Below are 25,140 nucleotides of genomic sequence, written 5' to 3'. Positions count from 1 at the left end.
ATAGTTCGACTAATTTCATTTTGTGACAAAAAAAGCAATGCATAATGTAGAGAATCATGGTACCATCTAAACCGCTGTGAAATATATTTTCAATAACCAAAAATGCTGTCTTTTCAGCTACAAATCCGAAAGTAAAAGATGCAAAAACGAAACTTAAGATCTGGAAATTGCACACATAGAACAGATCTTCTTAGACTTGCTTTCAATGAGAATGACAGATCTATAACTCACATTTCTATGTAAATATTACATATTGCAGCTTTTACCTGTCACTTTTCTTTTGAGCCGACTTCCCCGTCTGCCAGAACGGGGCACCCGGCTCACGCCCGGAGGAAGCCCGGTTCAAAATCGAATGTATTCAATGTTAACCCGGTTCACCCGGGGAATTAATCGAATTGATCCTTGCGTGTCATGAGTCTTAGATTGGATTGGTACATTGGCATGTCAATCAACCGTGTCTACCACTCACCCCGAAGTAACGAAAAGAAGAGCCTCATCTGGAGGTAGAAACAGATTTACCGAAAATCACGAGTAACGTCGTTACCAATATTTATGCCACACATTTTCATTTTAACGTTGTAGAAACACTGGGTAATTCGGATTCAAGGTAACGTTTGGGTTGTTCCTGTCGCTCCTTGTCTACAGGGGCTTGGAATAAGCCGGGCTCGGATTGTCTGCTGCAACTGAACTGTCTGCCTGGACTCAGCAATAAGAAGTCAGCTGTTAGTTATAGCTACCGGCATTTAGCTTAAGGAACGTTATTGGTAGATTTTAGCCGCCATTACTTTATCCGTCTAATACGAAGGCGAAATACTTCGGATATTTAATTAGATGTTTCTTCTTTCCTCGAAACCAACTGGCTAGTTCTGTAGTTAGCTAATCTAGCTAGCTAGCGTAACAAGTCCCAGCCCACCCATTAATTATATGCTAACGTTTGCTGGCTGGTGGTGTACTATACATCGCCTGTTCGCTGATCAGCTAAGTTTTTGATCGGATATTGATTGGATATACCACTAGCTGGCGGGGTTTGGTCGCTACCCTGGCAAAGAAACGAGCGAAAARGAGGAGGCGAAATAAAGAGAACAGGGGGAAGGACAGCGAGGGAACAAACTATAGTAACATTACTGTAGCTAACTACTAACGTTCGTTATCATTTGTGGCATCCATTTATTAGCCATCGAGCTAATTTGTCAGCTTGGTATWGCAGCAGCTAGCTATCTAGTTACCCAACTTGACAGCTCAGATATCATAAACGAACGTTAACGTCACTGGGGTTATATTGCTTTCTTTACACAACAAGACCGGCCTTCCATCGACAGTGTCACTACGTTACTTGCTTGAACATTTGTGTTAGCTAGTTAAGCAAATTTGCAACCTCCCGCTAACTGTTTATCAATGTCAGCAAGCTAACCCAGTTTTGTGAAGCTGTTGTAAGTGTCAGCTATCTCCCCCCAGTAGGAGCTGTAGCGTGCAACACATGGACGGCTATTGAATTCATATATTTTTTTGTACGAAAAACACAGTATACCTGAACATCTTTCTAGTTAGATAGCACCATCGAAAAACAGTCATGAGTATCGAGATACCGGTGGGATTGACGGAATTGCTGCAAGGCTACACTGTGGAGGTGCTTCGACAAAGGCCAACAGACCTAGTGGAATTCGCCGTGCAATATTTCACGCGCTTGCGGGACACCAGAAGCCAAGATGGGGGCGGTGCTGCTGTCAAGCTCGGGAAGGGAGTGGTGTTCGATGGGGAGCCGATGCAAACAGAGTCAAATGGCGACGATGAAGACGGGTCCGATGAGTCTGATTTCGAGCGTAAGTTGCAGCCTGATGAGGCCGATTCACTTAATCATTCCCCAAACTGAATACGATCATGCGTAGTTGGTTATTTGAAACTGATTTGATAGAGATGAGTACAGATGGATTGGACTAAGTCTGCACACCCAGTAACACTCCAGGACAGGAGTTGGTGAACCCTAACTAAACTAGTAAGACTTATGGCTGCAATCCTGTCTGTGACGTTATATAGGTTAGACATGTTATATCAGATGCCTGCTGATCTTACTGTTTAATGTCCTCAATGATGACATAAGTGCATTCACCACATACCCAAGCCATGAAAACCCTATTTACAGAAACAAGATGTGACCAGCATAACATCTGCCAGCCCAGGCTGTTCCCGGACATAAGATGCCAGGAAGTCCGCTGCTCTCTGCAGGCTGAGAGAGCAACGTGACCCAGATCGCATTGCTTTTCAGGGGCTGTTTTGTTATGAATGGACGTTCTGTTTTTGTCAATGAGCTCCGGTCTGTGATCACAGCAATTCCTAAATGTSTTTTCATTGGCTGGGGAATGACTTGGAATTCAGTTTAATCTCTGGCTGTATTTGGCGGTTGTGAGATTGCAATTACCTCATTGGTTTTATGTGTGGGGTGTGTGCAAACAGATCTGTAATGACAATCACATCTATTTGAATTCCTCTCTTAGTGGGGAAACCATCTCATGCATAACACAACTCCTCTCATACCCCCGAGAGGCAGACACTGACCCACTAGGACATTTCTTAATGTTATTGGTGTATTATAGCAGACTTTTTGTCCTCATGATAGGGTTCCCATCGTCGAACTTGATGTACTGAGGATAATCAAGTTTTGTAGCATGTTTGTGTAAGTGACCGTAGCTGAAGTAATATTCAGCTCCATAGTTGAAAGGGGCTATTCTGCGATTGCTACATAAATTTTCTGACTTAAATTCATACATTCTTGAAGACTAAAACATATAAATGCCTCATTAGATTAGTTAAATTGTGTAACCCCATCAGAACCCCAAATATAAGCTTGTTTTACTCCTTCGTAAACAAAGTAATTGTAATCAAACATTGTATACTGTAGCCTCAGCACATGGTTTAAACTGTCATTTTGATCTCATGGATGGTCAGTCCTTGTGTTCATAGCTATGTCTGTGCTTACATTTCTCCAGCCCTGTCCCTTAGCTATTTACCAAATCAGTGGAGGTGTGACCGCTTTGTTATTCTTTGAACTGTAGATTTCCCCTTTTAAGCTACTTAAATTAAGGTATAGTTTTGAAAACAAACTGTTGCATCAATCCTATTTTCCTTGAAGTAGAAGTGCCATTAGGGCTCATTTGAACCAATAGCCTATCTTTTGCACATTTCATTTTTTCCTCAGTGACCTTGGACTGGGAGATGAAGAGGAATAGATGAGCTCTAAAGAGGGGGAGGATAGAACTGGGGGGTGTATTGAGAGTAGACGCCGACCAATTATGATTTTTCAACGCCGATACCGATTATTGGAGCACCCAAAAAAGCCGATACCGATGAATCGGCCGATTTTTATATATATTTGTAATAATGACAATTACAACAATACTGAATTAACTTAATTTAACTTAATATAATACATCAATAAAATCAATTTAGTCTCGAATAAATAATGAAACATGTTCAATTTGGTTTAAATAATGCAAAAACAAAGTGTTGGAGAAAGAAAGTAAAAGTGCAATATGTGCCATGTAAAAAAGCTAACGTTTAAGTTCCTTGCTCAGAACATATGAAAGCTGGTGGTTCCTTTTAACATGAGCCTTCAATATTCCCAGGTAAGAAGTTTTAGGTTGTAGTTATTATAGGACTATTTCTCTCTATACCATTTGTATTTCATATACCTTTGACTATTGGATGTTCTAATTGGTACTTTAGTATTGCCAGCCTAATCTCAGGAGTTGATAGGCTTGCGCAAACAGCGCAATGCTTGAAGCACAGCGAAGAGCTGCTGGCAAATGCAGGAAAGTGCTGTTTGAATGAATGCTTACGAGCCTGCTGCTGCCTACCACTGCTCAGTCAGACTGCTCTATCAAATCATAGACTTAATTATAACATAATAACACACAGAAATACGAGCCTTAGGTCATTAATATGGTCAAATCCGKAAACTATMATYTCGAAAACAAAACGTTTATACTTTCAGTGAAATACGGAACCGTTCCGTATTTTATCTAACGGGTGGCATCCCTAAGTCTAAATATTGCTGTTATTTTGCACAACCATCAATGTTMTGTCACAATTATGTATCATTCTGGCAAATTAATTACGGTCTTTGTTAGGAAGAAATGGTCTTCACCCAGTTCGCAACGAGCCAGGCGGCCCAAACTGCTGCATATACCCTGACTCTGCTTGCACAGAACGCAAGAGAAGTGACACAATTTCCCTAGTTAAAATAAATTAATGTTAGCAGGCAATATTAAGTAAATATGCAGGTTTAAAAATATATACTTGTGTATTGATTTTAAGACAGGCATTGATGTTTATGGTTAGGTACACATTGGTGCAACGACAGTGCTTTTTTCGCGAATGCGCTTGTTAAATCACCCGTTTGGCAAAGTAGGCTGTGATTCAATGGTAAATTAACAGGCACCGCATCGATTATATGCAACGCAGGACAAGCTAGATAAACTAGTAATATCATCAACCATGTGTAGTTAACTAGTGATTATGTTAAGGTTGATTGTTTTTCATAAGATATGTTTAATGCTAGCCAGCACCTTACCGTGGCTCCTTGCTGCACTCGCATAACAGGTAGTCAGCCTGCCACGCAGTCTCCTCGTGGAGTGCAATGTAATCGGCCATAATCGGTGTCCAAAAATGCCGATTACCGATTTGTTATGAAAACTTAATCGGCCATTCCGATTAATCGGTCGACCTCTAATTAAGAGAGGGAGTTTGTATAGGCAGAGAAGGAATGGTTTATACTGGCACTTCATAGCTTGTCTGATAGGGCATTATAAGGCCCTGTGAATAGATGAGTCACCTGAATGAAGACATGACAGACAGCAGACCATTGTGAGGTCACATTGCTTYAGGTTTGCTGTAAACAGATTTTGGATCCCATGAACAGGCCATACAACTCCCAGCTGCAAGATTGCCAGGAACATGCCAAAACATTACATTTTCTTTCTGTCACAGAAGTTTGAAAATACACTCTTGGAAATATCCTAGTATTTCTGCATTACATACAAACTTTGAAAAACCCATTCGGGTGCCATTGAGAAGAGAAATGAACAAATGTCAGTTAGTCTTATGTGGCATGGACAGAGATTGGGCCCATATTGTGATACTTTACTATAGCAACCCCCCCCCGGCCATCACTAGGGAAAATGTGGTCCCTGTCAGTTGTGCAACAGGTGACCTAATTACCAGTCCAGACTGTGCATTTAGGCTAATCTAATGGATAGCATCCCTTGAGAGCCACACTCCATACTGGCTTTAAAGCCGCTCCCCGTCTCTCCCTGTGAGTGTGAATGGGGAGGCAAACTAGGCATGCATGCAGTTTACTGCTTCATTTATTAGTCACGTTTTGAAAAGCATCTGAACTTTGGCACTTCCTCATTCCCTGCCCATTTCCTGTGGCAGAAAAATAAGGAAAATTACATCCTCGCTTTTATATGCATTTCACACGGCCCGCTCTCCCATATGCCATTTTTGCCATATGAAGTCACCACGTTGAAAGACGGGCAGTCACCGTGTTTAGTCACTTGGTCGTGGACCTTATGCGGCTTCCCTACACTGCAGGATGTGGAAACCATCCTTTTGGATCATTCTAATAACATAAACATATTGTCATGGAATGCATAATAACCTCAGTCTGATATGGCTAACAGTAAGACTGCAAACATTTTCTCTTGTTGCATGCTTTTCTTAACTATCTCACTTAGATAGTTAATAATCTGTCTTTGTGCATCAATTAACCTTTCAGTTGAGGATGCTACCGGTCCACAGTAATATCAACATTGAAATTGAAATCAAATTGAAAACAGACCGTCATGGCTGTCCTTCCCTGACTGTCTTTTCCATTTTCTCTCTCTCTCCCCTCTCAAACAGGATAGCTTCTCAATCTGATTAGACAAGGTGGTTTAGGGAGAAGATGTAATTTGTACGATTTAACGGGACAAAGGGGCTGTGAGGGTGGGATCACCAGACAGTCGCTGTAAAGATGCTGGGGGGGCCTTCAGGGCCTGGCTCTCTAACAAATAGATTTGTTGGTATTTATTATAGCATTTTATATATGACATATATTTAAAAACAATTTTATTTTTTATGTATGACCTTCTACTAGCAGACGCCTTTATCCCAAGCAACTACATTTTTGACGTATAGGCTACAATACATAAAAATGGTCATGGAAGATGTCTGACACCCCCCACAGAACAAACATAGAACAAATTTGTTGGCTTGTGGTGACCTTGTCCTGTCAGTGCAGAGGGAATACAGACTGGGCCGGCAACCTTGGCGCTGTCCTCACAAACACATTGGAGTGTGAATAAAGTGGACAGGCAGCGACCTTGCCTAATCACACAGTAGATAAAGCGCAGGGGTTCAGTAATAGTTCAGTCCTCAGCCATCCACAAGTGGCTTTGATACAGGCATCTTTGCATAGCTTCAATAATTTATTATCTGAAAGGGCACCAGGGTGGGAAATTAACACACACCAAATGCTGGTAGATTTTGGCGTTGGCTGGTAGAATGTCTATTGCTACCAGCTACATTGGCAGGTGGTCACACAGAGCATTTGCAAGCATTTATTTTTTCTCTCAATCCAAAACCCATATGCAAAAATCAACATTTGTGTGTGTCAGCTCTGGAAGAGAGAATCTCAACAGTACTGTGGTGAAGCGGGTGGCTGGTAAAATTAGACATCCACCATCCTGGCACCAGCACCACACTCTGATTTTTCAGGAGCAAGTCTAGTCTACACAGCTCTGTAAAGGCCAATATGTTCATATTTGGTTGCTAGGCATTCTGCCCAATCCCATTACCCATCTAGTATTTATTTGATAGTTTACATGCTTTCAATTGTTACACTTTAAACATAAGCCTGATAATGTGGGTTCAGGAAGCCTTTGTTACTTTAAATGGGCACAGATAGTGAGTCAGTGCTCTTTGTTACCACCACTACTGTCTCTCTGACCACTGCTCTTCCTCCTAAAGTCTTTCTCTTGCCTTAGGCTATAGCCTTCCATTGGGGAGTTGTTACGTCTTTGGCCAAGGTCCTAGCTAGCGTGTCCGCCATTAAATTGGCACCCAGACAGCTCTGACATATAGGGGCTAACCCATCACTGACAGTCCAGAAGGGGTTAACAACGCAAGCTCTAAACAGGACAAGGCCACTTCTCCTTTTAAGGACTAGTCTGGAGAATGAGAGGGGGGGAAACGTGGAGAGAGGGGACGAGTGAGTGTTGGGTGTAGTAAAGGAGGCAGATTGACAGGGGAGAGGGAAAGCTGGAAAAGACATGGGGAGAAAATATAGTTAATTTCCATGAGTACGACAGTTGAAAGTCAAGCTGAAAATTCAGAGTAATACTCTCTTGTACCTCAGCACCTCCTCTTGCAAAGAGCAGAAACACAACGTGTGTGTGTAATGTTAATGTTCTCCATCACACAGTGGTAAACTTGTGGTGGGTGTGGGAAAATTAGACCCGTAAGTACATGTTTTTCCCAGTGTTTGGCCTGCCCTAGCAATTTCACTGACATACAATAAGACAAATTATTTTCAGCGGTCCTTGCTAAGCATGTCTCGTTGTACTGTGTGGCTGGGGCCTCTACAATCTGCTACCAAAACATGACAAAGTTATTAAGTCTCTAAAGCAGAACACTGCATGAACACTTGTATATGCTACCTTGCCACACCATCATCCTCATGTTCAGGGAAAATGGTGGACTGCACTGTGTGTGTGTGTGTGGATTTACTCATTACACAAGCCTAGTGACTAGTCTATACAGTGCTGTCGAAGAGTGCTGAGCACTGCATTTTGGGATGTGCCACATTGACTGGTGACGTCTAGCAATATAAATGCACATTGTTGGTTGCATGGCGGACTAGGAGTGAATGCAGACCATGGCAACGCTCCTTGACCCATCATCAGGGCTTTTTGGAACATGTTTGCATTAACATACGTGTGTGTGAGCAAGACCAGGGCTGAAATTGAACAGGTCTCCCTGGAAAACATTTTCAATTGTTAGACTATCCTGGCGAAATAATTAAAAAAATGAAAGGCCTAGCCTATAAACATACAGGGGAAAAACACACACACCCACACACAGATGGGCCCTCTTGAGACAAGCAGTGAGTAGGCTACATCCATGTGTTTAAATAAAAAATAAAGATGGAACATAGACAAGATTAGCCTTAGTTCATACTTCACTGTCTGTGGTTTGGGCACAGAGTTACTTGAATAAGGTAGTCTGTTACTGATGACAGTTGCTTGAAAAATAAAGTAATCAGTAACGTAATCCTTTTCAATTACTCAGAATGAGTAATGTAATCCTATTACATTTGGAATACTTTTGAATTACTTTCACTTTTAACACCCAGACATACTTAAAACATGAATCTAACATAGCATTTTTTAAATTTAGTAACATGAGCATTTCCAAATGGGGACTAGCGTGAGAGTATATCCTATAATTCACACATTCTATTTGATGTGTAAGAGCATAGTCACAGGGCTCCAAACTAACATTTTAAATTGGTGGCACCAGCCCATGACTTGGTTGCGCCACAATTGCAGTGGGGTCACGCAATTGAACACATTTGTAGTCTTTCAAAGTGTTTCATTCACATGTGTACTAGACTACGAAAACGGTATGATTCAAGAAATAAAGTTGATTCTAACAACATGTTCAGGCACGAATGCATGACACCAGATATCTTGATGTGCAATGCATGGCACCAGATATCTTGATGTGCAACCTGAACCAGCGTTTGTCATGAATTCGGTGTATGAACTAGGCAATAAAGGTTCCAGAATTTTTAGATATATTTTTGGGTTCAATAGACATGAATTATTCTACATCTTTTTGGGCACTAATATCACACAGGCTAATTCATTTGGGGTTAATTCACCAGTTGAGGAAGTAGTTAGCTAGATGGCCAACTCAAAATATAGCCTATTACCATAAGAGGCCATCCACACTTGATCAGCAGAACAATAGAATCTTTGAGAGCATGTGATAAGTCTTGATGGTGTGCAAAATGACAGGAATGACAATTTCCTCTTGCCATGAGATGAAGTAATCCCGACACTAATAAGCTGTTTTTAATAATGTAAATGTAATCAGATTTTATATTTAGTTAATTTTTGTAATCAGATGATGTAATCCCAGTTACATTTAATCCGTTACTACCCAACCCTGCTTGGGCCTCACTGATTATTGGTTAGGAGGCTGTGTCAAAACAATTAGATTAGCAGAAGAGATGTCCTGGATCAGCACAGAGGAGCATCAACAACAAGCTAGCAGACACTATGGCTGCGTCTGAGTTGGCACCCTGTCCACTATGACTGCGTCAAGGAATTAGTAGCGAATGGCTCGCCAATAATTAAAATGAATAGAACGGGTGTCCCCATTCAAGTCAATGATGGCATAATGGGTGGACCTTGTTCTATTCATTCCATTTTTTATGGACTCGCCTTCCAGCTCATCTCTTGCCGCTGTGCCATCTCATATCTCAGACTATATATTTATTAATGTGGTTCCTGAGTTATGATGATACACTTTTCCAGGCATTGTGAGATCTGAGCAGTGTGACAGCCTTGACTGCAATAAAGATTGTTTTCATGGGGAGTCAGGTGTATACAGCTGTGGCAGTATCTAAAAGAGAGAGCTCCCTGCCAGGCTAGCCGCCTCTTGTCCTTGCTGCTTCCATGGCTGGCTCTGCCCCGGAGGCAAAGTCAGTCATGTTGGTTTGGAGACACAGACGCCCCTGTCCTGTCCCTGCGGTGCTCTAACCATAACAGTATGCCAACACTAAGCATGTGCTGATTTAACCCCCAGTCTCCCCCTACTCCCCCACCCTCCAGCCACACAACTACACTTCCCTTCTCAATGTCCTTGTGTGTTCCTGCTCTGCCCAATAGGCCATTGACACTGGTTGCTGCTTCACAGCCCTGTCTTTATAAACAGTCACTCTGTCTGTGCATATGAGATGATGCTCTGTCATGTTCATGTGGGGCCAAGAGAAACTCTTCTCCAGGTGTTGAGGTCTGATCAACTGCACAGGGGGCTGTCGAAGGCTGCAAGAACGTAACCAGCGAGCACAAACACTTCATTCCTTTTTGCATTTGTTTCCTTTTCCACTTTATCATGGTTTCTTTCTTTTTTTTGCAGGGGTGGGCATGAACAAGGAGGGGGAAAAGGGAGGGACTAAGAGAGAGTGAGAGACTGACAGACAATGAGTGTGAGTGGGGMTTGAGAGGAGAGAAAGCCGGAGAGAGCAATAGGCGGAAGGGTGAGGGAAGTCTGTTCAACGAACAAGTACCACTTTGATTGTCTTTAGCTCTAGCTGCAATTAGTAAGGCCAGCAGACAGTGATAACGTCTCGTCGTTATGGGAGTTTGTGAGTGGGTGTTTGGGTAGAGGGGGGACCTATTACTTAGGAAGAAGTGGTTTCAGGAGGGAGAGGTTGTTATGGCAATGAGGTCTTCTTTGTATTTTGTTGTCATGGCAACTTCAGGCACTTGCTATCCCCCACACGTGATGACGGGCAAGAGCACTTCATACACTCTCCTTACACAGCACATGCAAACACGCATGTCCTTGCACAATGACACACTTAGTCTACACTCATCCCCTGGTTCCCACAAATGCACTTTAGTATAATGACACTGAAACAACCATTATGTTAATGTGACTATAGTGTTTCCCCTAGGATCTGTTTGAGCAGCGGTGGCAAAGGTTGGGGGGGGTTCTCTTTGCTGCGGGGGTCCGTGCACATGCCCCCTGGGAAATGTTTATTTGTAGAACGACTGTGAGGTGACTTTWAAAAAATATATTCTACTCTAAAAATCCATGAAAATGTAATTATGTTAACACCAACTGAAACGTGACACATGCTTGCCACTGCACTGTAGGGAGATGAGGAGCAAGCGGTGGCTGTGCGCTCGAGGCTCTCATTTGCACCAATGCTCGCTCTGTTGGCTAGATATATGTTGTAACTTGTCACTRATCTTAAAGCGATAGTGCAAGAGTTTGACAATGATGCACTTTTTCTATACTGAACAAAAATATAAATGCAACATGCAACAATTTCAACGTTTTGACTGAGTTACAATTCATATAAGGAAATCCGTCAATTCAAATAATTTCGTTAGGCCTTAATCTATGAATTTCACAACTGGGCAGGGGCGTAGCCACTGGGGAGCCATGACCAGCCAATCAGAATTAGTTTTTCCCCACAAAAGGGCTTTATTACAGACAGAAATACTCCTCAGTTTCATCAGCTGTCCATGTGGCTGGTCTCAGACGACCCCGCAGGTGACGAAGCCTCATTGTGGAGGTCCTGGGCTGGCGTGGTTACACGTGGTCTGCGGTTGTTTTTGAATTTTTTTTATTTCACCTTTATTTAACCAGGTAGGCAAATTGAGAACACGTTCTCATTTACAATTGCGACCTGGCCAAGATAAAGCGAAGCAGTTCGACACATACCACAACACATAGTTACACATGGAGTAAAACAAACATACAGTCAATAATACAGTGAAAAATAAGTCTACATACAATGTGAGCAAGTGAGGTGAGATAAGGGAGGTGAAGGCAAACAAAATATATACAGTGGGGAGAACAAGTATTGATACACCTGACGATTTTGCAGTTCTTCCTACTTACAAAGCATGTAGAGGTCTGTAATTTTTATCATAGGTACACTTCAACTATGAGAGACGGAATCTAAAACAAAAATCCAGAATCACATTGTATGATTTTTAAGTAATTAATTTGCATTTTTATTGCAGAAATAAGTATTTGATACATCAGAAAAGCAGAACTTAATATTTGGTAGAGAAACCTTTGTTTGCAATTTACAGAGATCATACGTTTCCTGTAGTTCTTGACTAGGTTTGCACACACTGCAGCAGGGATTTTGGCCCACTCCTCCCTACAGACCTTCTCCAGATCCTTCAGGTTTCGGGGCTGTCGTCGGGGCAATACGGACTTTCAGCTCCCTCCAAAGATTTCTATTGTGGTTCAGGTCTGGAGACTGCTAGGCCACTCCAGACCTTGAGATGCTTCTTACGGAGCCACTCCTTAGTTGCCCTGGCTGTGTGTTTGGGTCGTTGTATGCTGGAAGACCAGCCTGACCCATCTTCAATGCTCTTACGGAGGGAAGGAGGTTGTGGCCAAATCTCGCGATACATGACCCCATCCATCCTCTCCTCAATACAGTGCATCGTCCTGTCCCCTTTGCAAGAAAAGCATCCCCAAAGAATGATGTTTCCACCTCCATGCTTCACGGTTGGATGGTGTTTTGGGTTTTTGTACTCATCCTTCTTTCTTCCTCTAACACGGTGAGTGGAGTTTAGACAAAAAAGCTCTATTTTGTCTCCAGATCACCACATGACCTCTCGCCATTCCTCCTCTGGATCATCCAGATGGCATGGCAAACTTCAGACGGGCCTGGACATGCGCTGGCTTGAGCGAGGGACCTTGCGTGCGGCTGCAGGATTTTAATCCATGACGGCGTAGTGTGTTACTAATGGTTTTCTCTTGAGACGTGGTCCAGCTCTCTTCAGGTCATTGACCAGGTCCTGCCGTGTAGTTCTGGGCTGATCCCTCACCTCCTCATGATCATTGATGCCCCACGAGGTGGATTTGCATGGAGCCCCAGACCGAGGGTGATGTGACCGTCTTGAACTTCTTCCATTTTCTAATAATTTGCGGCAACAGTTGTTGCCTTCTCACCAAGCTGCTGCCTATTGTCCTGTAGCCATCCCAGCCTTGTGCAGGTCTACAATTCTATCCCTGATGTCCTTACACAGCTCTCTGTCATGGCCATTGTGGAGAGGTGGTCTGTTTGATTGAGTGTTGGACAGGTGTCTTTTATACTGGTAACGAGTTCAAACAGGTGCATTAATACGGTAATGAGTGGAGAACAGCGAGGGCTTCTTAAAGAAAACTAACAGGTCTGTGAGAGCCAGAATTCTTACTGGTTGGTAGGTGATCAAATACTTACTTCATGCAATAAAATGCAAATGAATTACTTAAAATCATACAATGTAATCTTCTGGATTTTTGTTTTAATGATTCCGTCTCTCACAGTTGAAGGGTACCTATGATAAAATTAGCAGACCTCTACATGCTTTGTAAGTAGGAAAACTGCAAAATCGGCAGTGTATCAAATACTTGTTCTCCCCACTGTATATATAAATAAATAAATAAAATAAAAGGCCATGTTGGCGAAGTAAATACAATATAGCAAGTAAAAAACAAAAAAAAACACTGAATGGTGGTTTTTGCAGTGGAAGAAAGTGTAAAGTAGAGATAGAAATAATGGGCGCAAAATAATAAATAAATACGTAGGTAAAAGAGGTAGTTGTTGTGGCTAATTATAGATGGGCTATGTTACAGGTGCAGTAATCTATGAGCTGCTCTGACAGCTGGTGCTTAAAGCTAGTGAGGGAGATAAGTTTTTCAGAGATTTTTGTAGTTCGTTCCAGTCATTGCAGCAGAGAACTGAAAGGAGAGGCGGCAAACGGAAGAAGGTTTTGGGGGACCAGAGAGATATACCTGCTGGAGCGCGTGCTACAGGTAGGTGCTGCTATGGTGACCAGCGAGCTGAGATAGGGGGACTTTACCTAGCAGGGTCTCTTGTAGATACCTGGGCAGTGGTTTCGGCGACGAGTATGAAGAGGGCCAGCCAGAGAGTGTACAGGTCGCAGTGGTGGGTAAGTATATGGGGCTTTGTGACAAAACGGATGGCACTGTGATAGACTGCATCCAATTTATTGAGTAGGGTTTTGGAGGCTATTTTGTAAATGACACATCACCGAAAGTCGAGGATTGGTAGGATGGCATTTTTACAAGGGATGTTTTGGCAGCATGATGAAGGATGCTTTGTTGCGGAACAGAAGCCCAATTTAGATTAACTTTGGATTGGAGATGTTTGATGTGAGTCTGGAAGGAGAGTTTACAGTCCTAACCAGACACCTAAGGTATTTGTAGTTGTCCACATATTCTAAGTCAGAGCCGTCCCAGAGTAGTGACGTAGGACAGGTGGGCAGGTGCAGGCACGATCGTTGAAGAGCATGCATTTAGTTTTACTTGTATTGTAGAAGCAATTGGAGGCCACGGAGAGAGTTGTATGGCATTGAAGCTCGCCTGAGGCGTTGTTAACACAGTGTCAAAAGAAGGGCCAGAGATATACAGGAATATGTCGTCTGCGTAGAGGTGGATCAGAGAACCAGCAGCAAGAGCGACATCATTGATGTATACAGAGAAGAGAGTCGTCCAAGAATTGAACCTGTGGCCCCCATAGAGACTGCCAGAGCCCGGACAACAGACCCTCGATTTGACACACTGACTCGATCAGAGAAGTAGTTGGTGAACCAGGCGAGGCAATCATTAGAGAAACCAAGCTGTCGAGTCTGCCGATGAGGATGTGGTGATTGACAGAGTAAAAGCCTTGGCAGGTCAATGAATACGGTGCACAGTATTGTTTCCTATCGATGGCGGTTAAGATATCGCTTATGACCTTGAGCGTGGCTGAGGTGCACCCATGACCAGCTCTGAAACAGATTGCATAGCGGAGAAAGGTATGGTGGGATTCGAAATGGTGCGTAATCTGTTTGTTGACTTGGCTTCGAAGACCTTAGAAAGGCATGGTAGGATAGATATAGGTCTGAAGCTGTTGGGTCAAGAGTGTCCCCTTTGAAGAGGGGAAACCGCAGCTGCTTTCCATCTTGGGAATCTCAGACGACACGAAAGAGAGGTTTGAAAGGCTAGTAATGAGGGTGGCAACAATTTCAGCAGTGTTTTTAGAAAGAAAGGGTCCAGATTATCTAGCCGGGCTGATTTGTAGGGTCCAGATTTTGCAGCTCTTTCAGAACTCAGCTGACTGTATTGTGAGAAAGAGAAATGGGGAAGGCTTGGGCGAGTAGCAGAGGAGGGGCAGTGCTGTTGACCGGGGTAGGGGTAGCCAGGTGGAAAGCATGGCCAGCGTAGAAAATGCTTATTGAAATTCTCAATTATAGTGGATTTGTCGGTGGTGACAGTGTTTCCTATCTTCAGTGCAGTTGGAAGCTGGAAGGAGGTGTTCTTATTCTCCATGGACTTTACAGTGTCCCAGAACTTTTTTGAATTTGTGTTGCAGGAAGCAAATTTCGCTTGAAAAAGCTAGCCTTGGCTTTCTAACTGCCTGTGATATTTGGTTTCTAGCTTCCCTGAAGTTGCATATCACAGGGGCTGTTCGATGCTAATCGCAGAACGCCATAGGATGTTTTCTGTTGGTTAGGGCAGTCAGGTCAGGAGAGAACCAAGGGCTATATCTGTTCCTGGTTTAAATTTCTTGAATGGGGCATGCTTATTCAAGATGGTGAGGAAGGCATTTAAAAAAAATATCCAGGCATCCTCTACTGACGGGATGAGATCAATATCATTCCAGGATACCTCGGCCAGGTCGATTAGAAAGGCCTGCTCGCTGAAGTGTTTCAGGGAGCGTTTGACAGTGATGAGTGGAGGTCTTTGACCGCTGACCCATTACGGATGCAGGCAATGAGGCAGTTGATCGCTGAGATCTTTGGTTGAAAACATTAGCAGAGGTGTATTTGGAGGGCAAGTTTGTTAGGATGAAATCTATGAGGGTACCCGTGTTTACGGAATTGGGGTGGTACCTGGTAGGTTCATTGATAATTTGTGTGAGATTGAGGGCATCAAGCTTAGATTGTAGGATGGCTGGGGTGTTAAGCATGTTCCAATTTAGGTCGCCTAGCAGCACGAGCTCTGAAGATAGATGAGGGGCAATCAGTTCACATATGGTGTCCAGAGCACAGCTGGGGGCAGAGGGTGGTCTATAGCAGGCGGCAACGGTGAGAGACTTGTTTTTAGAGAGGTGGATTTTTAAAAGTAGAAGTTCAAATTGTTTGGGAACAGACCTGGATAGTAAAACAGAACTCTGCAGGCAATCTTTGCAGTAGATTGCAACACCGCCCTCTTTGGCCGTTCTATCTTGTCTGAAAATCTTGTAGTTAGGGATGAAAATGTCAGAATTTTTGGTGGTCTTCCTAAGCCGGTTGTGAAGCCGGTTGGACGTACTGCCAAATTCTCTAAAACAACATTGGAGGTGGTATATGGTACAGAAATTAACATTTAATTCCCTGGCAACAGCTCTGGTGGACATTCCCGCAGTCAGCATGCCAATTGCACGCTCCCTCAACTTGAGGTATCTTTGGCATTGTGGTGTTTGACAAAACTGCACATCTTAGTGGCCTTTTATTTTCCCCTGCACAAGGTGCACCTGTGTAATGGTCATGGTCATTTAATCAGCTTCAAAATCCATAAAAGAGCTGTTAAATTCTACTTTTGTGTGTTATTTTGTCTGGCTTTATTGCAGTGTAGAAGATTGTGTGTGTGTCGGCCCGGTCTCATTTCATGTGTTTGAGTTGTTTTTCTCTGCCGTTTCAAGAGTGCTAGCGATGTCAGAGGTCGTAACCACAGGCTCTACAGTTGCAGCGAAGTGTGAACTGTGAACAGGAGAGAGTGTTAACCAACTCTCTCCCTCCCTTTCTCCCTCCCTCTCTCCAGCCCCTCCTCCCAGCAGATATAACCGGAGAGTGTCAGGTAAGTCCTGTTTGATGTCACTACTCACTAATGCACTGTTATTCAAACTTTTTCAGCAGGGACCCAGTTTTTTTTTTTTTTTGTCCAATTTTCTTGGTACCCCATTTTTCTCGCCAGTATTGCTGGCGTCTCCACCTCAATTCTAATGGCACAACCTTAAAATCTGTAAATTGTTGTTTTCACATCAACAAATAAACTTCAGTTCATTAGGCTACACTTTAATCTCTCTAGAACCAAAACATACATTTACTCAATATTTTTATTTTTCAAATGATCTTTCTCAGGAAAAATGATTCACACCCCTTTACGTTTTCCACATTTTTGTAACTGATCTACACGCAATACCCCATAATGTCAAAGTGGAATTTTGTTTGTAGAAATGTTTTTTAAATTAATAATACATTTTAAAAATCAAATGTTTTGTCAATAAATATTCAACCCATTTTTTTTTAGTGGCAAGCAAGCCTAAATAAATTCACGAGTAGAAATGTTCTTAACAAATCACATAAGTTGCATGTACTCATTCCATCTTTCAATAATAGTTAACATGATTAATCTCTTCCCCATCTTTGTACCCCACACATACAATTATCTGTAAGGTCCCTCAATCTAGTAGTGAATTTCAAGCACAGATTCAACCACAAAGAAAGGGMTGTTTTTCCAATGCTTCGCAAAGAAGGCAGAAGCTGAATATCCCTTTGAGCATGGTGAAGTTATTGCAATTATCAATACACCCAGTCACTTCTGCTCAGGAATTTCACCATGAGGCCAATGGTGACTTTAAAACAGTTCAAGTTTAATGGCTGTGATATGAGAACTGAGGATGGATCAACAACATTATAGTTACTCCACAATACTAACCTAAATGACAGAGTGAAAAGAAGTCTATACAGATTTTTTTTCTTCCAAAACGTGCATCCTGTTTGCAACAAAGTACTAAAGTAATACAGCAAAACATATTTTCAAGCATGGTGGTGGCTGCTTTATGGTATGTGCTTGTCATCGACAAGGACTAGGGAGTTTAACATAAAAAGAAATGGAATACAGCTATAAGCACAGGCAAAATCCTAGAGGAAACCTGGTTGTCTGCTTCCTACCAAACACTGAGAGACTAATTCACCTTTTCAGCAGGACAATGCCCTAAAACACAAGAACAAATATACACTGGAGTTGCTTACCAAAACGACATTAGATGTTCCTGAGTGACCTAGTTAAAGTTTTGACTTAAATCGACGTGAACATCTATGGCAAGACTTAAAAATGGCTGTCAAGCTATGATCAACAATCAACTTGACAGCTTGAATTTTTTTAAAGAATAATGGGCAAATATTGTTCAATTCAGGTGTGCAAAGCCCTTAGACTTTCCCAAGAACACTCACAGCTCTAATCGCAGCCAAAGGTGGCGCTTCAAAGTATTGACTCAGGTGTGAATGCTTATGTAAATGAGATGTTTCTGCATTTTCATGTTCAAGAAATTTGACATTTCTACAAACGTGTTTTCACTTTGTCATTATAGGGTATAGTGTGTAGATAGGTGAGAACAAACATCTATTTAATCCATTTTGAATTCCGGCTGTAACAGTGGAATAAGTCAAGGGGTATGAATACTTTCTGAAGGCACTGTGTATAACTTTTTTTGCCTACCCCACTGCAATTCCGGGGGTCACCCACCCGACTTTGAATAGTACTGCCCCAATGTAATCTGCAGCCGCGATGTTTGTTTGCATATTAAGTGTTTGTGCTTTGATCTGGTGTCATCTTACCTGCCCTCTTTATGCCTGCTTGGTGTTGACACTAAGTTACTGGTTGTCTTAATGTATCACTGAACACTGATAACTRGTAGGTGTGTGTCACACTGATATTAGTCCCCTGGAGCGTGGTTTACAATGTTTTCCCTCATTGTGTCCAGCACACCGAGTAATCCCTTACTATGAGTCTTTAGGTGTGTTGATTCTGGTCCTAATATTGGGCCCCCAGGCCCGTATGTGTTACAGTATAAGTTACAACTCTTTGCCCCACCATGTTCAGATTTAAGTGTTACGGTAATATTGTTCCCCCAGTATGTGTTAAAGATTACCCCCCCCCAAGCATCTGTTAGTCTAAGTGGTAATAGATGGCAATAGTAATGGCATATTTTTGTAGGCACTAACTCCGCCATGGCTCGTTGGCCAAAGCCTATTGGGAAATGAATGGCGTTTTTGTATGAACGCCGGAAATAAGGTCTCTGTGGTAACACAGGCTTAGGAGATCTTACTTTTTGTACATTTTGAATAATTTATGTAATCAAAACTTTAAGCACATGCAGCACATAAAAGTCATGTTAACTGACTGATATTATCTCATAAAACAAAACATATAACATCTAAGCTTGTGTTAACCTCAGACTTTATTTTCAGCATTTATCCCAAAATCCCATTCTGTCACCATTCATTTCCACCATAGGAATGGCTGAACAAACCAGAGGTAACTCAGTTTTTTAGGACTACAAGCTGGCAATCTCTGTTTACCCCCCAAGTGTTTGTTACAATCTAAGTGTTCTCACGCCAGTGTGCGCGGAGGCCTTTAACCCAGACGACGATGACGAGGTGGAGGAGCCGAGGGTGGTGCATCCTAAAACAGACGTGCAGCGCTGTCGACTGCAGGACGCCTGCAAAGATATTCTACTGTTCAAGACCCTGGAACAGGTAGAAAAGATGAGACAGAAGTTTTAACCACACAGTGACAGGAAACCCCAACAGGCTATTAGAGTGTAACGGGCCACACCGTCGTATGCACTTCTGTTCTAATGGGTTGTAGATCACATTGACTCATAAAAGGTTAAGGTTTCCTGGTCTTTACTGACTGGTACACTCAGTAACACTCAGTAATACACAAGCTGCCAGACAGGCACAACTCACTCTGTCCATTATTAAGTTGAGTAGTTTTTTCTGTCTTTGTTCTCAATCATCCTCGTTCCCTCCTCCTGCTGCCCTCTCCTCCCTCACAGGAACAGATCTCAGAAGTCCTGGACGCCATGTTTGAACTGCGCGTCCAGCCCCAGGAGCATGTCATCGACCAGGGAGACGATGGAGACAACTTCTACGTGATCGAGAGGTGTGTGTGTGTGTGTGCGTGCACGGTTTCGTCAGAATCGTTACAATCAAGGCATTCACTAGAAAGCAGCGTTCATACCAAACATACCACAATACAATTGGCCGTCTCACAACAAGTCCCCCTTGAGCCTTATTTTACTAGTTGTTGTTTCCGCCATGTGTCCTGGGCCTAGGCTTMATGGGTGTTTCCCAAATGGCACCCTATTCCCTATATAGTGAACAACTTTTGACCAGAGCCCTGTGGGCCCTGATCAAAAAAAGTGGACTACATGGGGAATAGGGTGCCATTTTGACACAGCGTATCAGTGGGCTTATTCTCTGCACCTTAAGCTCCCTCCTCAGTCATGCTAGTGCCTCACCCTGAGAGGCTTAGGGCTAGATGCACGTCATAAGCATGTTAAAACCTATTCCCTCCCTGTGTGTTGCCTTGCAAAGCCTCATGGGAAACCCCCTGGTCACCTACATAGCCAAGTGATCATCATACTAATCCCCCCAAACAAAGTTAATGCTCACTGGCAACCACAGCACAATGCAACCCAGGCAGCCAATCAGATGGTGTATCATCCAAAAATACCAAATMAATTCCCAGATCTGAGCTCCTCGTGCTGTTAGTCCCCCTCCCCCTGGTTGGTTAATCCCAAGAGTAGAGCCCAATACTCCAATTATTTTTTACAAAGAAATCACTAACTGCAGCAGATTTAGATCAGTGATCAACTTTATTATAGATGAAGATTAGTCTGCAAATATCTCCTATGTTATTACTATACACAATACATTTTGTAGAGCTCAAATATTATTAGAGCATTCTTCATTTCTCTCCCTCCCCCTCTTCTTCTTCTTCTTCCAGAGGAATCTATGACATAGTGGTACTGATTGATGGCGTAGGAAAGTGTGTGGGCCAGTATGACAACAAGGGCAGCTTCGGGGAGTTGGCACTGATGTACAACACCCCCCGTGCTGCCACCATCATTGCCACCCAGGAGGGGGCGCTCTGGGGCCTGGTGAGACTCATGCACACACACACTGGCCTGACCCTCTGACCTCTAGTTCACTGCTGTGCTCTGCCACAGCACCTCCCTGTGGACACTAGGGAGAATGGTAAACATAATGGCATTACAGATACAAGATTTACCACAGAGTTTCTAAACCCAGACATCGCAAGATTTCCGTGAACGCTTGCCAAACAAACCGGGACAGTTTTTGGGGTTTGAAAAGTCAATGAGAGAAGTGAAAAATAGTTCCTTATTTGTACATTTTCTCAATCTAAAGGCACATCCTAGATTTGAGCCAATGTCTTAAGTAGTTGAATATGTTAGTACTCCAACCTCGTGAGAGTGACAAACTAACACCTTTTTTTCATTTTTGTCAAACTACTTCATATCGATATAAAAATAGTTTTACTGCTTGCACATGCTCAGTTCAGCGCGAGACGACCGTTAGACCCGATGACGTGTTTCTACTCATAAGCTTAGCTAGCCAATGTCGCCATGACATCGCCGACAAGTCTGATTGCGATTTCTATTTTGAGAAGCAGTTTTAGCCCATCTTGATTCTGTACTGTCTTTGGATTTCCTGTTTTGTTCTGTGTTTTTAAAGACCCACTCCAGCTATTTCTTTACTTTTCCCATTCAGGTGATACATTGGGTGCCAGGGAGGCTGTTGTGGGTCTTTAATGTGTAGGAGATAGATCTTAGATTTTGTGCTTTGAGATTCTTTGGTCTTTAAGACTCTTTATGTAATGAAAAGTGCTATAAAATTTTAATAAATKATTTATTATTAAAATTATTAATCATGATAGTAAATATTATAGAAGATTAGTACATCTATCCATACCTTTCGTCTGTTAGATATGTAACCTATAGCAGGAGAATGAAACAGTTTGTTTCGGTGTGATTGTGTTATCCTGTCTGTGTGCACTACCAGGACCGGGCTACGTTCCGTAGGCTCATTGTGAAGAACAACGCCAAAAAGAGGAGGCTGTACGAGCAATTTGTCGAGTCTGTTCCCCTACTGAAGTCTCTGGAGGTGAGGGGGGAGGGGAAAGGGAGGAAGTTGAGGAAGCTCGATAGTGAAAAATGTAGGACTGATATTAATATCTCCCTTTGCTTTTCCTTATCAAACTTCTCTCTCAGTTATCTGAGAGGATGAAGATTGTGGATGTATTAGGAATGAAGACGTTTTCTGATGAAGAACGCATCATCATGCAGGTAGGATGTTCTCCAAGATTCTCTTGGTATTACTGTAACGCTTACTAGTAATGATGACCATGGACAATTGTAAACGGTTTGTGTTGCTGTGTAGGGGGACAGGGCAGATTGTTTCTACATTGTGGAGTCCGGAGACGTGAAGATAATGATGAAGAGCAAAGTAAGAGTAATTGTTTTCTCCTGTCATTTCTGCCTCATCACCAGAGAATGTGGAAAAAGTGGCTTTATTTTGTGTTCATGTCACCCTGTGTTTTTCTCTTTTTCCTCATATGTACTGCTTAACCCTGCACCCAAACACAAAGATGGTATGACTAATAATCTGAATTATAATCATATTATTAATATGAATAGTAATAATAAAAGTTGAGCACGGCGTACCTTAAAAAAAATCTGCAACATTTAGTGATTCGAATCAGAATATTTGTAAAATCTACAATCCACAATGTTGTGTCCCCCCCCAAAAAATCCTATTTAAGCTAGCTAACAAACTATGGTTCCTAATGTTAGCTAGCACTAGACGGCTGTACCTGCATCAGAACTCCTTCTCATCCTAATAGTTTCTCCATCTGATTTCTTAGTAAATGGTGTGGCAGCACTTTGTTTATAAAACCGAACAGTGTAAGACAAAGTTTTACACTGAGGCTTTTTCATTTTTAGAATGCATTGATGTGCTGCTTTAAGTCTGTATTTCCATTCTTGTGCGTTTGTTATTTTTTGCTGTCTTGTGTATTAGCTGGTGCAATTAAATTGATTTTAAAAAGTACTATCTTATATCCATGACAAAGCAAAACTAATTTTCTCATGGCTCTATCCAGACCTGGGTTCAAATAATATTTAGGTTATTTCAATTACTTTCAAATACATTTTGAAGTAGTTTGGATATTTTTTCTCAGAAAATACAAGTAGTTGAATATTGGGATGTATTTTCAAATATTTAATACTCCATGTATTTGAACCCAGGTCTGTTTGTTCCTAGGGGTATTTGAAAAAAAGTATTTGGAGAAAAGTATTTGAAAATAGTTTTAGGATAGTTATTTGAAAATACTTCAAATAGAAGTAGCTGATCTGGCCACATTTATTTATTTGAAAATACACCAAGTATTTAAATAACATACTTAAATACGCATGTATTAGTGAACAACATGTTTGGGCTTCCTTGGCACTTCGTGGCTCGTGTGCCATGATAAAACATTTTGTGAATTTTGAAATCGGCAACCAGTCATTTGAATCGGCGGCAAATTATTAAAATCATCGTAAACAAAATCAGCCCCAACCCATCCTGTCCTCTCCTTTTTCTGTACCCTGCTCTCACTCCCCCTCTCTCCCCCAGACAAAGGTGAACCAGGAGGATAATGTGGAGGTGGAGATCACCCGCTGTAGCAGGGGTCAGTACTTTGGGGAGCTGGCACTGGTCACCAACAAGCCCCGCGCTGCATCAGCGTATGCTGTGGGAGAGGTCAAGTGCTTGGGTAAGGCCACTTAAACTGACACGCATATGTGTAGATGTATTATTTTAAAGGCCCTGGGCTCTGAGTGGGTGTTCATCAGTGTGACAGAGTGGTATTTTCCCTGAATCTCTTAACTGCAGATTACTGGCTTGTAAGTGTTCTAGATGAGTATCTCTCCTTCACTGTCTCAGTACCTAATGCAGAGATGTTTCCCTCAGACAAACAGGTGTTAGTGTGATGCTCTCTCTCTCATAGTGATAGATAGTCATCTCTCTTATGACTTCAAAGTGTACACACATCTAACAATTCTACAGGTGTAGAGTGCAAAATGTTCATTTGAAAGTAGTGTGCTCTACTGTAGTTTTATCTCAGTGTTTTGACTGGAAGGTCTAAATCCGGCTCAACCCATGTGGTGGTTAAAAGCTAAGCATGGCAAAGAACTTTTGGAAATAAACTATACAGGAGCATAGGCTACAACAGTGCATTTCTATTTCTTTACCAGTACACACTATTCATAAAGCATCTCAGAGTAGGAGTGTCAATCTAGAATCAGTGTTGCTTTTTACATCCTAATGAATAAGATGACATGGACAGGGGGCACCTGATCCTAGATCAGCGCTGTTTCTCCGAGACACCTTATGAGTACGGGCCCATCTATCTGTTGTGCAGCTGTGTGAGTGATTCTGTCTGTGTTTTTCAGTAATAGACATTCAGGCGTTTGAGCGTCTGCTGGGTTCCTGTAAGGAGATCATGAAGAGGAACATCACCCACTACGAGGAACAGCTGGTGGCTCTGTTCGGCTCCAGCATGGACCTGAAATGACCACCCTTCTCCGTGCCTTACACACACGCTCACATATGCGCAAATTTACATTGATGAACAGATACATAGACATTGAGACACGCCCACTTACACCCTGACACATTTTCTAGCTTAACACACTCCTTTGTAAGCTCACGCATAGGTACACACACTTTCTACTCACCCCTAAATATCACACACACACACAGACATTCTCAGTTGCTTGAACCTGCTCCAGCCAATTGAAAAAGCAACGTCCCTGCTGTTACCACTCTAACGCCACCACAGCTCAGCAAGGGCATCACACACACATACAGGCTTGCCCTTTTCTCACACACACACACACAAACCTCAGCCAAGGACACATGCACACACAGACACCTGGTGAAAAAGAAACAAATTAAAAAGTTTAAAATGCCCCCCAAAAATGAAAAGGTTTAAAGAGAAGTTTTAGAAACGTTTTATGAAGATGAACAGAAGCTTTGATAAAATATTATTTCAATAAAAAGTGTTTCCTCTTTGGGGTTGAGTCCTTTCTGAAAGCTCTCCTACTGTTGATTGATTCAGTGCCGGTGATTACCACAGAATACCCTATGTTTCAGGGCTATTGTTGTTATCATTAACTCCACACATGTATTGATTCATGTATTATTATATATTCATTTTGTTTTACTTTGACCTATTCAGATAAAGTACCATCTCCGACAATGTAAAAGAAAAATATAGTGCTTATTTCTCCTTGATCATTCTGAATGAGTTGTCCTGGATAAGAATAAAGCAAACATTTTGTTAAACTGCCCTGTCTTTATTATATTGCTGTTTATCAGTGTGTTGGTGGTTTTAAGGGATAGTTTGAGGCTGCAGGCAGTTTTCTCACTGGCTTTCCAGTTCTTCTCATTCTCTATCCCTGACTAAAGTTGGGGTGAAAATATACATTTAATTAATGTTATGGTTTCCTGGCTATGGAAG

General features: G+C 42.2%; 1 protein-coding gene across 1 annotated transcript; it reads left to right on the top strand.

The window, feature by feature from the left end:
* The first annotated feature begins 452 nt into the window (after nt 1-452).
* On the top strand, nt 453-24,965 carry LOC111976701 (cAMP-dependent protein kinase type II-alpha regulatory subunit). The gene is made up of 10 exons (XM_024005734.2): nt 453-1,820; nt 16,588-16,623; nt 19,171-19,307; nt 19,610-19,716; nt 20,563-20,716; nt 21,639-21,740; nt 21,848-21,922; nt 22,017-22,082; nt 23,253-23,391; nt 24,071-24,965. Exons 1-10 carry the CDS (start codon nt 1,571-1,573, stop codon nt 24,190-24,192), a joined length of 1,188 nt encoding a protein of 395 aa, XP_023861502.1. The 5' UTR covers nt 453-1,570; the 3' UTR covers nt 24,193-24,965.
* The last annotated feature ends 175 nt before the right edge of the window (nt 24,966-25,140 follow it).

The sequence above is a fragment of the Salvelinus sp. IW2-2015 genome, linkage group LG17 (genome assembly GCF_002910315.2).
Source record: "Salvelinus sp. IW2-2015 linkage group LG17, ASM291031v2, whole genome shotgun sequence".
Lineage (NCBI taxonomy): Eukaryota > Metazoa > Chordata > Actinopteri > Salmoniformes > Salmonidae > Salvelinus > Salvelinus sp. IW2-2015.
This window is presented reverse-complemented; position numbering and strand designations above follow the sequence as displayed.